Raw genomic sequence first — 16745 nt, 5'->3', positions numbered from 1 at the left:
ATTAAAGATTAAAAGTATTTTGTACACAAAAAATAATTATTTTTTTCAATATAGCATTTCAACTTAAGATTTATTTCAGTTTATTTTAATCAGTTTTATTCAGACTGATCCAAGTGTGATGTGATTTTTATTGGCAATAAATTTTTAACCTAATATTTATCAGATTTCATTTGCATTGTCTCTAGAATGTTCTAAATGAATATCAAGCTTAAGGTAAATGTTTATAGTTATTTTTCATTTTCTCCACTGTGTCACTAACTGTAGCTATTATCATCAGTGTATGATGCAATCAATTTGTTTAAAATTAAGAAATAGAAGTATGTCCATAGTATTTAATTATTTATTGAATAATCTTAAAATATCTTTTGGATGTGTGCATAATTTCACCTCTTTACCTTTTCACATATAGTGTATATTTAATGCTATATATTTCTAGCTAGTCCTTTATTGTTCATTATTCATCTCAACATACAAAAACAGGAAGACCCCAGTATGTTTTGATATTATTGGCAGAAACATGTAAACCTTCAGCAAAATGTTTTTCACTTTCATAAGTTAAACCCTTATGAACTGAGGCAAAGTTTGAGTTATATTTAAAAAAAAAATTATTATAACTTTAAAGTATGCATGTTAAAACAAATAAGAGTTAATTCACTAAAATGTAAAACTAAAACTGAAGTACAACTAACTCTGTTGTACTAACATCTGTGTGGATAAGCAAAATAGTTAATGCTATGGAGGACAAATAACTTCATTAGTTATACTTGTTAATGAATATTGACTTCCAATTTCAAAATAACCATTGGTAACTTTTACTTTAAAATAAGCTCTTTATGTTTGTTATAAACATGTACTACAAATAAGTGCATATAGTTTGAAAATCTCAAGTCTAAGTTATTAGAGGTAGGCATGGGTTTTAGTTTTTAATAAGTTAAACCAAAAGTCTCTGAAGCAAACACATAAATAATATAATAAACATAGATTGTATCTAGAGGTACACATGCAAAATTTTTCAGAAAATAAAAGTTAAAAATCGTGAATCATCTTACATTGTGTGACAACAAAATAAGTAAACATTTTTTAATGTTTTTTTTTAAATAAAGGAGTAACAATTTACATAGTTTAAAACTGTGAAGTATATAAATACATTATAAGCCTAATTTCATTGCCAAACAGTGATAGTAAAACTGTTTAATAAAATTCCAAATGTAAATGTAAAATTGTAACATGCTCAGAAAGGGATACCCAAATCAATAAGGTTAAAAAGAAATAGCACTTGTTTTTATCTACAGCCTTTGCATCATATTTAATTGTAGCTGAAGATTTCTTCAGTAATATATGTATATAAACCAAAATCCTAATCTAGGATATACAGAAGGGGCTACAACACAGAATAATGCAAGATGTTTAAAAAAAGTATTAAAATGTGGTCACAAACATATCCATAATACATGAATAATTCAAATTTGCTCTTTTAAACACAAAGTGATTCTTTCTCCATATTGTTAAATTATCTTTTACACGTACTTCTCTCCATGGTTGCAATAATACATTTAACAATAAGTCACTGACTGTCTAAGTAAATTGAGAATTTAACTATTCATGATACAGACAAATATGTGTATAAATGAGTCACCAACCTCTGCATATCCCATTCTGTTACTTAAAAAATTATGTTGTTATATTTTTGTCTTGTTTTTTTCATTATAATTATTGGTATGTTAGAAATAAACAAAATTGGTGTTAATATTTAAAATTTTCAAGTTATATTTCTTGAATTTGTTGTACCTGTTTCAAATATCAAAGCTTTGAGTTCTCCTCAGCATCTTTTTACAGCTTTTCCATTGATAACTATATGCATATTAGGTCTTTATAGTCTAAAAGACATTTCTAAAGTTTTTTCTTCAAAACTTTTGCATGTGAGTATGTTCTAAGAGTTTAATCTCACTTGAAAATGTGTAATAAGAAAAATCTACTTTTGTGTGTGTTTGTGAGATAAGAATATCTTACCTATATAATCTTATCAGATTTGAAGATTTAATTTGTAGAGATGGTCTGTAACCGTAACCCAAGTTTTATTAACATATCTTTTCTGTTTCATCAGACAAGGTGGAAAGTGTAATCATTTTCATTTCAAGTGGGAAAGAGGTCTCCATAAAATAAGTAGTTATTAAATTTGAAGGTCTTGTCTCTTTTTGGAGGGTTTAACCCAAAAACAAGTATTTACTTCGTAGTCACCCTTTAGCATTGTCTTATGATTCATGGTGTTAGAAACAGTATAAAATAAAAATGTACTTTTCATGTATGTGGGGATAATGGTAGTAAATGATGTAAGGGTTACTTAGGGTTTTAAAACTAATCAGAAAGAAATAACTTCAAGTTTCACATAATGTTTGTAAAGCTAATGTTAACATGTTAGAGTAGTTATAAAATGATATTTTAAAAAGCATTTCATTTGCTGATTTCAGCATCTTAAAAATGATTGTGGTGTATAATAATAACGAAATACGAGTGTAATGTGGTTTCATAGTGATATCCTTGATGTGTTATGGTACTGGTATTCTTTATGTGCTATGGTAATGATATAGATGTTCTGTAATAATGACATCTTTAATGTGTTGTTCAGGAACAATATGTGGAGTGGTGGTGGTGTAAGTTTTAAAAGTATGTGTTATTTAATACTGTAATTTAATTATTTGACAGGAGATGTGGACTTTTTCCCCAGTAATGAAACTTATACTAGAGCACTTTTGTATTGGAACAGAGCAGCAGCTCAAGGTTTGGTGTTAAAATGATGTTCTAGTCTAGTTTGTAACATACTTTGATTACTCATGATAACTTTAAATATTACTTTCTGGTGCTGTATGTAGAGTATCATTTACCACTGTACCTTTTTAAAATTTTGGAGGTACCTGTTTTTTTAGAGGTGTTATAAAATTTAAATTTTCATTTATTGTACTGATTCAAATTTGAAAGCGCATGTTGAAGTTACTGTGTTAAAGTTGTTGGATCAGCTGTAAAAAATAATATTATATAATTTTTGTTTGGAATATCGAGTATATTAAATTAAATTGTAAATTTCAATGTTCCCTAAAGACTTTTTTTTACTTTTCTTTGGATTTTAAGGAGGCTTTGCAACTCCACATTGAAATTTACTTATTCTGAGGCCCTTCCTCCAACAAAAAATAAATAAATAAAAATAAAAAATAAAAATTCATAAGAAATGATGTCATCATGTCATATGCACTGTTTTGAGCCTATATTGAAAGTAGTTCTAAATTATTTATATTGAACATATTTTGTCTTAAAAATGAATATGAAATCCAATTTGACATTTCATTCACCACTTATCACTGGGTAATAGCAGTGTCAAGGTATTCTCCTTCCTCTGTAAATGCAGACAAGAAAAAATTAAAATAGAAGACAAGGTGGTGGTCTTTATGTTTTATCATTTTTAGTAGTTTTTTATGCAACATATTTGTCAAATGCTACATGAATGTAGTTTAGTTCGTAGGTGATGTAAAAGATAACTAAAAACACCATTTGCATAATATTTAGTCTTTCTTTACTGCCATATTGTATGTTTGCAGGTTACTCTGCTGCAAGAGTGAAACTAGGAGATTATCACTACTATGGATATGGAACAAATGTTGATTATGAAGAAGCAGCCAGTCACTATCGACTAGCATCAGAACAACAGCACAATGCTCAAGCAATGTTCAACTTGGGTTATATGCATGAGCAAGGTCTTGGAATGAAAAAGGTAAAGCATTTATTCATATCCAGGCAATGAGATTGAAAGTATTGCTCAGACAAATTATAAAATGTTTGTTAAAGAAGATTAAAAACAATAAAAGACAAAATGCTATTACAATCTTACTTGCCATTATCCAGGTACAAAATACAAGTACCTTTGGCACTAAAACAGTTAAAGTGAAGCGATCATAAAGCAGCTGAAATACCATCAGTGAATAAATGTAGTAAGAAACCAGATATTTGTTTGTAGATGGTTTCCTTGACTTTTTCACTTATTGTTCTCCTTAGAAATTACTTGAAGAGCATGAGATATGAGAAAGTGCACGATTGTGTCTGTTTATGCTGGTATTGACTTTCTCCTTGTATCACCTATATGGCTTGATGTATGGTACTAATGTGGTTGTCTTGGAGTTTATGTGAACAAACACTACTTCATTTTGTGCCAGGAATAAAATTTAACCTTTGCTTGCATGAAGAGAGAAATGACATTATAACTGAATGTATGAACACTTGAATCAAAATTTTGAAATTTTTGGACCCTTTTCATTTGTTTATACATAACGAAATACAAATTTCTTAAGGAGAGACATCCTTTGTCTGAAAGTTGTCTAGTTTCTAATTGTAAGCACCATTTGCTGAGAGAGTGGTTGGAATTGCCACTTTTATTATGGATTTTAGTAAGACAGTATAATTGAGAACTTCTGAAATCAGTAATTTTAAAAATTGTACAATTTAAAAGAAAGAAGACTTGTTTTAGTGATAATAGATAACTGTTGAGTTTTTTTCTGGATGGGGGGGAAGGTGGTGTCCTTGAAATAGGTTAAAATTTCTATGTTTAATTCAGGATCAATTAATATTTTTTTAGATTTTCTTTTCTGTATATGATTACCACTAAATTATCTTTATTGGCTTTTAAATAATAGTAGAAGTTTTGGACTTTAAAGCCTGTATTTTAAATTGGCATAAGTTGAATGTTACATTTTAAACAAAAGAAAAGAAATATTTGGTGCATTTATAGTAAAGGCTGGGTAATTTGCTGTTTTGGGGACATTAAAAAACCATATATATATAAAGGTTTTTATCAAAAAGAAACATTTATTGTGATCACATGCTGAAAGTGATTAGGGTTCTTTGATGAGTATCATCCAGTCCTGTAATAATGTAAGGGTGATGAATTTCTTTAAGGAAAATAGCAAAATACAAACCTTTTTTCCAGAAGAGTAATTTGAGCAATAGGTAATTATAGATAGATAGGAAGCCTTTTCCTATTTTTTAATGAAAGTAGTGTTTTTACTGTGAGAGGTAAAACTGCATTTTGATTATTATTTGAGTTTATCAAGTTTTTAATTATGTCAACATATTCATCTGACAGTACAATTAACACTTTTCTCCATCATTTGGAGAATTCATAGAAATTGGTTGATTTTGTAACTGAACGTACATGCATTGAAAGAATGATAGATTTGTGTGTTTTAGTGAAATATATTCTTACATAAATTTTAGTTGCAGTGTAGACACTATATCAATAATTAATTGAAATTCTCTTTCAGTAATATTTTGCTCAATCTTCAGTTTCTCAGTCACATTTCCAGCAAAAGTAGTTTATAAACACAGGCAGGGTTGTATAACCCTTGTATTGAAATATAGAGATACAGAGAACAGTATTTGGCCTAAGGTCAAAGAGATATAGAGAAATTATTTAAATATTATCTTTTGAAATTAAAAAAAATAAAACTTTGAATTATAAACTATTTTTATGCCAAATGTATTATGTAGATTGATAATAAAATTATTTAGTTAAATTTTGAATGTAACTTTGTAAAATGCCATGACATGCATACTTTGACTGAGATAAGGTCATTAGGTTGAAACACTTCATACAATTTTCTGGAATAAAACACCCTATTCAGTCCAGAAAAAGGTTTATTTAGTTATTTGATGTAATGTTCTTACATGATTGACTCAATTATTAAATTAGAATATTTTGTTGAGCAATTTTTCTCAATTGAAATGAAAAGTTTTAATTGCTAAGATCATACCCATCTATGTCCTTTTTCCATTTGAAAGTTAGCAAAAGTTATATTAGCACTAAAAATAATATAAGTATTTGATTACTAATTGGTTCTAACTATTAATGTTGGTAAGAATTACTGTATAAACTATTTTGTTACAGGACTACCATCTAGCAAAACGTTATTATGATATGGCAGCAGAAACAAGTGCTGATGCTCAGATTCCTGTTGCCCTAGCACTTGCCAAACTTGGAGTAATATATAGCCTACATTATGTAGAAGAGGTAAGACTGGAAATAAATGAATCTAAAATACAAATGACTCTGTAGAATACTAACTAATTATTTACTTTTTTACTCATGTAGGATTTTATCTTTTTAACCCCATCTTAACCAGTGACTGCCTTTCAGATCTCAAGTGCATGCCTGAATATCAAATTTCAAAATTTAAGTAAATATAATAAATTTAAATCTACTTAAACAACTTTCTACTGAATGTCACATTTATTTTGTGTAATTCACAAACAAAAATGAAACAAAAAAAAAATCTTCAACTTTAAATTATGCGTAATTGTGAAGAGTCTGTCTCCTTTATAGATAATGCACTTATCAAGTATTTAGATTTATATTTGCTACAAAATTTCATACCTTGAAAATATTGTATATTTTATACTAAATATCTTATTTTTCATGTTATTATTTTTCCTTTTCTGTAAGTCAGTTTATAACTACAGCCCCTTATTACCACCTTTTTTTTTTATAAGCAGATGATTAAAATAATGGTACACAAAATAATGTGATTTGATTTGTTTTATAGTTTCTTTAGATTTTTTCATTCATTAAATATGTTTGCGATAAATTACATCTTTGAAAATGATAAAAATATTCTTTTAAGAAAAGACATCAGGCATAAAAAAAATTTTAGTCAGGTTTTGTGAGTATGGTAAGTAACAGTAAAATATTTTTGTATTCAAACAACATGTATGACTAAAATAACTTATTATTAATTGAAAAGAACAGTGTTTTACTAATAAATGATTCAGCAATCAGAATTGTGCTGATTATTGCATAATTGGGTGACAGTTGGAATATAATTTATCAAATTTTCCAATCATGGAAAACTGATTGCTGAGAAATTGGAAATAACACTATCTCTTTATTCACAACAAAAATCTTCTGATTTGTAGTTATGCTTGCAATCACAATCCTGTACTTTTTCTAACTACACAAACATGAGAAACTATTCACCATAGAATAAAATATCATCAGCTCAAAACATTTGTGTCTATTCCTCACTTATTTACATAACTTGATGCTCCACATATTGCAAAGCACACCAATTTCTTTATGAATTGTATGTTCGTAAACAGTTGACAACAAAATCCTAAGCACAGAGCTAATACACATTGTATGTTTACTGGCAACCTATGCTTACTTTTGTGACAATTTTCTTGGGATGATGCACCTTGTGACTCCCCATTTGTATAGCTCTGTTTCTTTGCTCATTGTCTGGGAGGTCACAAAGAACTCTTGACATTTGAGCAGTATGGAATTTATAATGCCCCATTACTTTCTAATATGTTTTCTTTTCTCATTTGCCCCTCGGTTTGGATTCCTGTACGTGGTGAGGGGACCTCCCAGGGAAGGTTCTGTTCTTTCAGTTTACCTCCTCTGGGATCTAAATGTCTACCCACGTGTTTGCCATGCGTGGCAACCCGTGAAGGGGAGGAAAGGATCTTGGTGGTTGAGGGGTCCAACCCTAACACACCACTTTGGCCTTGAATTCCTGTAGACGGGTGGCCCCCCTTGGGTCAGTCGGCTGGTTCACTTCGGCTAGAGTCAACAAGTACCAGTGTTGGAAGTTCTCAACAGGTGTTGTGGACATTGTGCCTGATGCTGATGTTTGGGTATAGTGCTCACGAAACCCTGGCATTGCTGCAATGTCCTTGCATGACTTTGTAGTGCGTCACCTCATAGGGCTCCATGGTGGGTGGGGTCAGTGGGTACCGAAATTTTCCTTTTTTCCTATGGATCCTCCTACAAAACATTTAAGCAAAATAGTGAAAAAACAGTCAATAGGTAAACAACCACATCTTGAAGACTCTGAGCAGCAATCTTCAACATCTGTAATACACGTATCTTATTTTCTTATATTACATTCTCTTTTAGAAAAACCTTTAGGGCAAATGTCCCCCTTTTTTTTATTCAGAAGGGACTAGAGGGTCTTTCTGGCTCTCCAAAGTCAGTAAGGAAGCTTCGATCTGGAGTTGTCTTGGTTGAAACATCCACATGCCAACACAGTGAACTCCTCTTGAATTCAAAGGCAATTGGGGATGTACCTATTGAGGTTACCCCTCATGCTACCTTGAATTCATCACGAGGAGTTATTGTTGAGAGGGATTTGAAGAACGTCACCGAGTCAGAGATTCTTGCTGGTCTCTCCACTCAAGGAGTCTCTGCAGTGAGGGCGCATCTCCACTTGCAAAGATGGAGCTACACTGCCGACAGATATCCTCATTTTGACATTTACATCACCACGTGCACCTGCCACCATCAAGGCAGGTTATCTAATTTGCAGGGTACGGCTGCACATTCCAAACCCTCTCCAATGTTTCCAGTGTCAGATGTTTGGCCACTCAAGGACGTCATGTCGTGGTTCCCTGACATGTACTCGTTGTGGTGGCATAGACCACGATGCCTATGAGTGTGACACAGACCCACATTATGTCAACTGCAATGGTTCTCACCCTTCCTACTTTTGTTCTTGCCCAAAATGGTTGGAGGAAAAAGAAGTGCAGTGTTTGAAAACGACTCAAAACATTAGTTATCCTGAGGCTCGGAAAGTGCTGTCCGCCACTCCATCTCGGACATATGCTGCTGTACTTCGTTCCACAACTACAGTGGGAGTGCAGACAGATCTCTCTGTGCCTCCAAGAGAATCGTTTTCAAAACAAATGAAAAGCCTTTTGACGTCCATGGTTAAAAAGGTTGATAAATCGACTTCTACACCCATCTCTGTTCCTCCCATACATTTCAACAAACCTCAAGATCCACATCCTTTGGTTTCAAATACAGGCATTTCTTCTGATACATCTTTTTCTCCCACCCCAAGATGCAAAACAATCATTCATATGTGTCCTCAGTCACTGAAATCCCCTTCCAACAACAAAGACCTGCCCAATGGACCCAGGGTAGGATCCACGGAGGTTGATAGACGTCCTCCGAATAAAGACAGTAAGGAAAAAGACGTGGACATAAACAGAAGGGTTTTCCAGCCACTTCATCTACCCATCATTAAAAATAGCCACCTTGATACAATGGAACTGTCGAGGTTTATGTTCTAATCTGGATGATATCAAAACACTGATTGCTTCCTACCATCCTGTATGTCTTTCCTTACAAGAAACATTTCTAAAACCTGCTGATACAGTCACCATTCGGCAGTTTTCTCTGTACAGAAATGACAAGCTGTGTGATGGACGAGTACATGGAGGGGTGGCACTATTGGTTGATCAGCATGTGCCCACCCTGTATTTGTCACTCAACACACCCTTGGAGGCAGTAGCCATCCGTGTTTCCTTGGGTCATACCATCACTGTTTGTTCTCTCTACCTGTCCCCTGAAGAGATATATGATCAATCAGACCTTGATGCTCTCGTTGAACAGTTGCCGTCTCCCTTTGTAACCCTGGGGGACTTTAATGGACATCATCCTCTCTGGGGAAGTGCTGTTATTGATAGGAGGGGTCGCTCTGTAGTGAGTATGCTCTCTGATAACAATCTTTCTCTTTTCAATACTGGTTCTTCTACTTATTTTCATGCACCTAATCAGTCCTTTACCACTATTGATCTCTTGGTTTGCTCCCCTTCATTATTATTCCATTTTTCAAGGAGGGTTGACCCTCGGCCTTAAAGATGCTGGACCCCATTCATCATCAAGGACTTCGACTCTGCACTGGGGCTTTCCACACCTCCCCAGTTCAAAACTTATACGTAGAATCTCATGAACCTTCTTTGCACCTTCACTGTTTGCAACTGTCTTTACTATATTCTTTGAAAATTCGGTCCTCACCAAAGCATCTCACCTGGGGATGTGTTTTCCTTCCTCAGTGGGCCACACTTTTTCAGAACAGACGATCTGCCGTTGCTTCTTTTGGCCTTCGCATCCAGGTGCAATTGGATGAATTGGGTCTGTCCTTGGATAACATTGCAGAATCCTCTGGTCAGCCCATTCCACCATGGCTTATTATAGCCCCCAAATGTGACCTTTCTTTAAGTCATCTGAAAAAGGCAGATACTCCTGATTGGAAGTACCATCTTTTATTTACTGAACACCTTTCGAACCATCTTTCTATTCCAATTTATACGGATGGTTCAAAATCAGGTGACTGTGTGGGCTCTGCTATGGTTTATTGAGGTTCGGTGGTTGTGCGCAGAATCCCCTCTACAGCTTCTGTGATCACTGCTGAACTGTACGCCATATCTCATGCCCTGGATCATATTGAAGCTGAGCAGTACTCCGACTGCGCTATTTATACTGACTCCCTTAGTTCTCTGCTGGCCTTGGAATCACTTCACGTTGGCTCACACTCTGTTCTCACTGATATTCAAAACCGACTGGCCCATTTCTCATTAACATCAACTTCTATCCAGTTTTTCTGGATACCAGGCCACGTTGATATTCATGGGAACGAGCTTGCATGCATGGCAGCTAAATCTATCTGCTCTGGCACTATCACCACTGTGCCTTTTCTGTACATGGACTATGGTCCTATATTCAAGTCTGGCAGTCCACTTGTAGTGAACAACGCGACAACAAGCTTTTTCATATTTTTTTATATTGGGCTTTGGCCGTCTAGCTTCTGTAAGGTTCGGAAGGAGGAAGTTGTTCTAACTAGACTACGCATTGGTCACAGTTTTTTAACTCATCGTTTTCTTTTATCTGGAACTGTTGCACCAGTGTGTAGTTTGTGTAACACTCAAATCACTGTAAGCCACATTTTACTTTCTTGCCATTGTTACGACTCTCAACGACAGCACTATTTTCAACATGTTCTGTTCCAGGGTTTGTCCGTAACATTGGACAGTGTTATTGGTGATGGTGACACTGTCCAACTTGATAAAGTTTTTAGTTTTTTAATAGCCATGGCATAGTTTCAAAAAGTTACATTAAAGTTAATTGTGGCTAAACAAACATGATTGCTGATTGATTGGATTACTTGTGAATGAGAAAACCAGCTATTTTTTGTTTTTTGATTAGAAAGCAAATGGTTGAAAAACAAGGATCATAAATGTGGGCAGTTGGTTACAACAACTGCCCGTTGCACTTGCAACTAACAAGGGAGTATATACATCTTTATCAGGAGCAAAAGCTAATATTCCCTGATTTTAGACAAATGTCAAAAGTGACCGTGTAAGTACTGAGATTTGAAACACACATGATGCAAGCATATTTGTTGAGCTTGGAAGTGATAAACTTTAAATAATTGAGTCAGCATAATTTGTGTGTGTCTTCTTTGTCATAAGGTATTTTAAATTCTCATTTCTTTTTTTAAAGTTAAAAGGTTGATACAGTTAGGAGCATTTTTTTAATAAACACAATTAAAAAATATTTCAGCAACTAATTTGAAAATTTTTCTCTTAACAAACAAAAATTTCAAATGCTGTCACTTTATTTGATATTTTGTTGAAATGCTTTCGAGGTTTAGTGTAGAAAGTAGTTACTTTCAAAATGTGTAGAGTGATAGCAAAAGCAAAGTCTTCCAATTTGTGACTGAAAGGACTGATGAGTCTAGGCAATGGACTTCAATAGCTTGTTTGCCTCTCACAATGGTCACTTAACGTTATGCATCAATCATGTTCTTGTAAATTTTCTATTTCAGTGTTCATCAAGATCAGATCAGTAATATGATTCTGGGAAATCCAGTTTTACCTATTTTAACTAATTTATTCAGAGAAAGAATTGAAGAAATTTGTACTTTATTCCATCTTCCAACTTTATTGATCTATTATTTACATCACATTTTTAAAGACTTTAAGAAAATTACTAATGTCAATAGTTTTGTTTCACATTTGAATGCAATGCACCCCAACATCACATGAAAATGAAATTAATTATTTTTTTTAATGTTTTGGTTGGGAAAAAAATGGAAATACATTTTAGTTCACTGTTTTTCATAAAGACATATATTCTGGAGTTTTGCATTCATTGGAATTCTTTCCTAAAATAACTAGAGACCATAAAGATTCTTTTTTGTACAACTAAAGTATTTGTTCCTTTCAACAGGCTTTGTCAACTAAAATAAATGTCTTAAAGTCACATCTTAAAACACAAATTAACTATCCTTTTACAGTTATAAATAAAATTTTATTGTCATCCTTGGAAAACTAATCTCAACCCAAAGATACAATCAACGATTTGGAAAATACATCTTTTTATTGCATTACACCATCTTTTGCATGCCATCTGAAAACTTGATTAAAAATATTTAAGTAATACAACATGGATTTAGGTCTGACATTTTTTTCTCACTAGAAAGAAATTGTAAGTCAAATTTCATTGATGCAAACAAGATTACTGCAGGATTCTTGATTCAAATTACACGTAAAGGCTGTGACAGTTTTTACACTGGAGAAGCCTGCTAACAATTGTTTATGAGATTAAAAAATATTAAATGCTCTTTCCTGTTGTGTTTGAATTCTATGGTGTGGCCATTCAGAAGTACACAAGCATGTCACAATATATTGAATACCTTATGTGGCTCTATAGCCACAAAATTGATAAGGATCAAATCGAAAGACCCTGCCATTTTGTGATATTATTGGCATTACAGTTGTCTTTATATTCATCTTGTTATTTTGAATACCAAACATTGTACTTTTTTCAAAAATATTCTTCCATACTTTAAATGCTGTAAGTTATAAAAAATAATTGTATAAAGACTACTGTTTCCTTCAAAATTCTTTAATGAAGTGGAAGAGTGTTACTGAGTTTCAAATTAAATTAACAATTGATTCTGTCTGTTCAAACCTATTTATAAGCTGCCTGTAAGCCTCAGTGTTGCATGATTTTCTTCTTCACCGCTTTGTAAGAACAATTCTAAAGTTCAGAGATAAACTGACAAAAGTATTTTCTTTTTGCAATTTAAGTTTTGTAGTTGGTATTTCAAGTCACTGATATTAAAATGTTCTGATTATCTGGCTATTTTTCACAGTAAAATGATATAATCAAAAAAAGAGGATGTGCATGGGAATTTATTTTTCTTGTGAGAATAAACCTGTGCTCAGATTCCATTATCAGGTGTGAACTTTTGGAGTCTAATGGAGAATATAAAACCATAGAAATGTTGAGTGAAGTTTAATGTTGCTTGTTTTTTAAATTAAATATTCAAAGTAATTAGGTATTAATTGATGGTGAAATATCCTTAATAAAAGTTTATTTGAAATACATAATCTTTGAGATAATAATTTGTAAGTATTTATCTCAAATGATTTGTATATCCTCATGTTAATTTGTGTAGCAATGCCATCAACTTGAATCTAGACCAAGTTGTACATCTGCTGTATTGCTATAAATAATCTTGGTTTCTCTGTGATGATGAGAAAACCCACTTGTAGAGAAAAATATATATGTAAAAATGGGTGGTATGAGTAGAGAAATCTCTATGTAAAGCAGCAAACAATGTTTCAACCTTCTTCGGTTATCATCAGGTTCACGAAGAAAGAAAGAGGTAACTGACCGATAGCTGACCACATGTTTAAAGGCAGTTGTGTAATTGAGTGTAGGAATGTAGAGGGCGTGCTTAAATGTTGGATTATATTTATTAATATAGGTATAAGGGTGTTCCTTTGTATTGGTTTATTTTGGGCTTGAGTTGTTGTATAAGTAAGTCTTCTTTAATTTTGCATTTATGTTTCTTTATTTAGTATTTGGGTGTTTTCTATGGTTATATTGTGTTTATTTGATTTGCAGTGTTCAAAAACGTGTGAAGGTGACTTTTTGTGTTCTGTGAATCTGGTTTCAATTTTTCTACTTGTTTCTCCAATATAGAAGTCATGGCAATTATCACATTGTATTTTATAAATAATGTTGGTGTTGTGTTTGTCAATGTAGTTTTTACATAGTATAGCCCTTAGTTTTGTGCCTATTTTTTAATAAATTTGGTATTAACTGGAATGTCATATTCCTCACATCAACAGAAAAATAACCAACATTTGGCAAAAACTACAAACAAAATATACATTTTACATATACACTGCTGGCCAAGATCTTAAGGCCAATGAACATAAAGAAAAAATATGCATTTTGCATTGTTAGACTCAACCACTTATTTGAGTTGAGCTTCGAAAGATGAAAATAAGAAAAGGGAAAATAGAAATAAAAAATTTTTTTAGCATTTAATAGGGAAAATGTGAACACTATGAAATTAGCCTAAATACTAGCTGGTCAAAAGTTTAAGATCATACCAAAAAGAAGTCCTAAACAGGGTAGGAAATGAGTTGCACAGCTACATTGTGAATAACTTCAAACATTCGCTTTGGCATGGTCGATATAAGCGTTTGCAGAGGGATTATTCCAAGTGGTGAAGATGGCTTCACGAAGATCATGCACTGTTTGGAATTGATGTCCATTTCTATAGACTTCCCTTGCCATCCACCCCCAAACATTTTCAGTGGGGTTCAGTTCAGCCGAACACACTGAATGGTCCAAAAGAATCACGTTATTCGCCATGAAAAAGTCCTTTGGGCATTGTCTTGCTGAAAGATCCAGTCATTTTCACACAAGCGATGGCCTTCAGTCAATAAGGATGTTCTCTTCAACACGCCAATGTAGCCAGCTGCTGTTTGATGCCCCTGTATAACCTGATGCTCCATTGTTTCATGGAAGGAGAAGGCATCCCAGATCATGATGGAAGCTTCTCCACTGTGTCATGTAGAAAATGTCTCCAGTGTGATATCTTTATTGTGCCACTGACGTTGGAAGCCATCTGGACCATCCAAGTTAAATTTTTTCTCATCAGAGAACAAAACCTCTGTTCACTTTTTTACGTCCCATGTTTGGTGCTTCTCAGCAAAGTTTAACCATGCTGTTTCGTTGTGTGGCCTTAGAAGTCGTTTACGGTTTTTGAAGCCTTTCTCTCATAGATGCCATCTTATTGTTCATGAACTGCATTCTGCATCCATAAGGGCCTTAATCTGGTTCGATGATCGGCTGATGTCTTGCTGGACAACCTGTCAAATCCTCCTGCTCAATGCTGGTGAAGTTTTCTTGAGCCAACCACTTGAAATTCTCATTCCATATCCCTCAGGGTATTTTAAGAAATTTGCAACAGCAGTTTTACTATGCCCAATCTCACCAGCAATGGCACATCGAGAGAGACCTTGCTTTTGCAGATCGACAATTCTGCCATGTTCAAACTCTGTCAACTTTTTAGTCTTTGTCATGTTTTTACCCAGTGTAACACATAGGAGATGTCAGTGGGAGATGTTGACAATGCTAATGCTTGAACAAAAATTACTAAATTTTGTTACGTGTGTACTGATTAATGCTTCGTTTCAGTATGATCTTAAACTTTTGACCAACTGGTATTTAGGCTAATTTCATAGTGTTCACATTTTCCCTGTTAAATGCTAAAAAAGTATTTTTATTTTTCCTTATTTTCATCTTCGAAGCTCTACTCAAATAAGTGGTTGAGTCTAACAATGCAAAATGTATGTTTTTTCTTTATGTTCATTGGCCTTAAGATTTTGGCCAGCAGTGTATATTAATCTTGTTTTCTATTCTCCAAAATACAGAAACATCTATATGACAAAACAGAATACAAAATCTAGAACATTGAAAGTCTGTGATAAAGACATGATAGATTATATTATGCATATAAAGTATGAAATATGATATGCTATATACTTTTATTAGCATAGGTAAAATTATGGTTTCATATGCCTTAAGTGACCAACGTTTTTTTCTATTTCAGATTAATTTGGACTCTCTTCTTCCCCACATCAACTTGGTGAGAATGCTAGGGCCAGACTGGGATTTGTATGTGATGACATTTTTAGCAGTTCTGCTTGGTGTGTTGGTTTATTTGAGACAAGCACCTCCACCTCAGAACCAGTGATATCCTACTGGGTCTCTTTCAGAAAGACTACTAAATGTGTTGCTGTTATTACTTGCCATTATTTAGCCAGGATGTAATAAATACTTTTCTTTTAAAATAAAATACTCAAAGTAGTGTCTTAAATTTTGATTCTGTGATAAATCTTATATTTGGAAATTCATGTTACTTCCTACAAACAGTCAATTATACATGATTGTTAAAAGGAAATTTTTGCATATGGGATGACTGGTTGGAATTAATTCACATAATTAATAAATAAGGGAAAACATTTTAATGTGTAAGCCCATAAAAGTGGCATTAATAATTGTGTAACAAACAAAAACATTATGTTCTGGGAGAGTGAACAATTATTATATTATTATTAAGTAACAAGTGGACACTATATATATGAATTTAACACGTACTAGAGTAGGTGTCTTTAAAATTACAAACATATTGGCTGTTTTTTAAGGTTTATCTGCACTCCAACAAGAAAATGATCATGTGATTTCAGCATTGATCTTTATTTGTCAGTTTGGAACAATTCTAGTAGTTGATATTAGACCTGAGTTACTCTTCATCTACATAATTTTAAACTTGAAGTTGATGAAATTAAGGACAGAAAGCACCCAATTCGTCTATTGTGGTGTACAATATATTTAAGCACACTTTAGCCAGTAAAGTGCTATTTGTGCCACAAGATATCAGCATCATTTGCATCAGTGATTTGAACATTATTTAAATTAAGTTAAATTTCTTAATTTTTATATTTAACAGCATTCTTCCTAAAGAAAAAACTTCAGTAGTAAGGATGCAGGATGTCAAGTGTTATTCTCCTTTTATCAGTACATTGTTTAATGTTTTATACAGAAACAGTTAAAA

At 33.1% G+C, this 16745-nt stretch overlaps 1 protein-coding gene across 2 annotated transcripts in view; it reads left to right on the top strand.

Annotated features, from left to right (window-relative positions):
- LOC143236946 (protein sel-1 homolog 1-like) overlaps positions 1-16007 on the top strand; it is an 88665-nt gene extending 72658 nt beyond the window's left edge. For both annotated transcript variants that reach the window (XM_076475660.1, XM_076475661.1), the window contains 4 exons: positions 2704-2778; positions 3591-3763; positions 5930-6052; positions 15741-16007. In XM_076475660.1, the coding sequence (XP_076331775.1) occupies positions 2704-2778; positions 3591-3763; positions 5930-6052; positions 15741-15884 (515 nt within the window). In that variant the 3' untranslated portion in view covers positions 15885-16007. The remainder of the gene's footprint in view (positions 1-2703; positions 2779-3590; positions 3764-5929; positions 6053-15740) is intronic.
- The last annotated feature ends 738 nt before the right edge of the window (positions 16008-16745 follow it).

The sequence above is a fragment of the Tachypleus tridentatus genome, chromosome 13, assembly GCF_004210375.1.
Source record: "Tachypleus tridentatus isolate NWPU-2018 chromosome 13, ASM421037v1, whole genome shotgun sequence".
In the NCBI taxonomy this organism is placed as follows: Eukaryota; Metazoa; Arthropoda; class Merostomata; order Xiphosura; family Limulidae; genus Tachypleus; species Tachypleus tridentatus.
The sequence above is the reverse complement of the archived record's forward strand: the minus strand, read 5'-3'. Positions and strand labels throughout refer to the sequence as shown.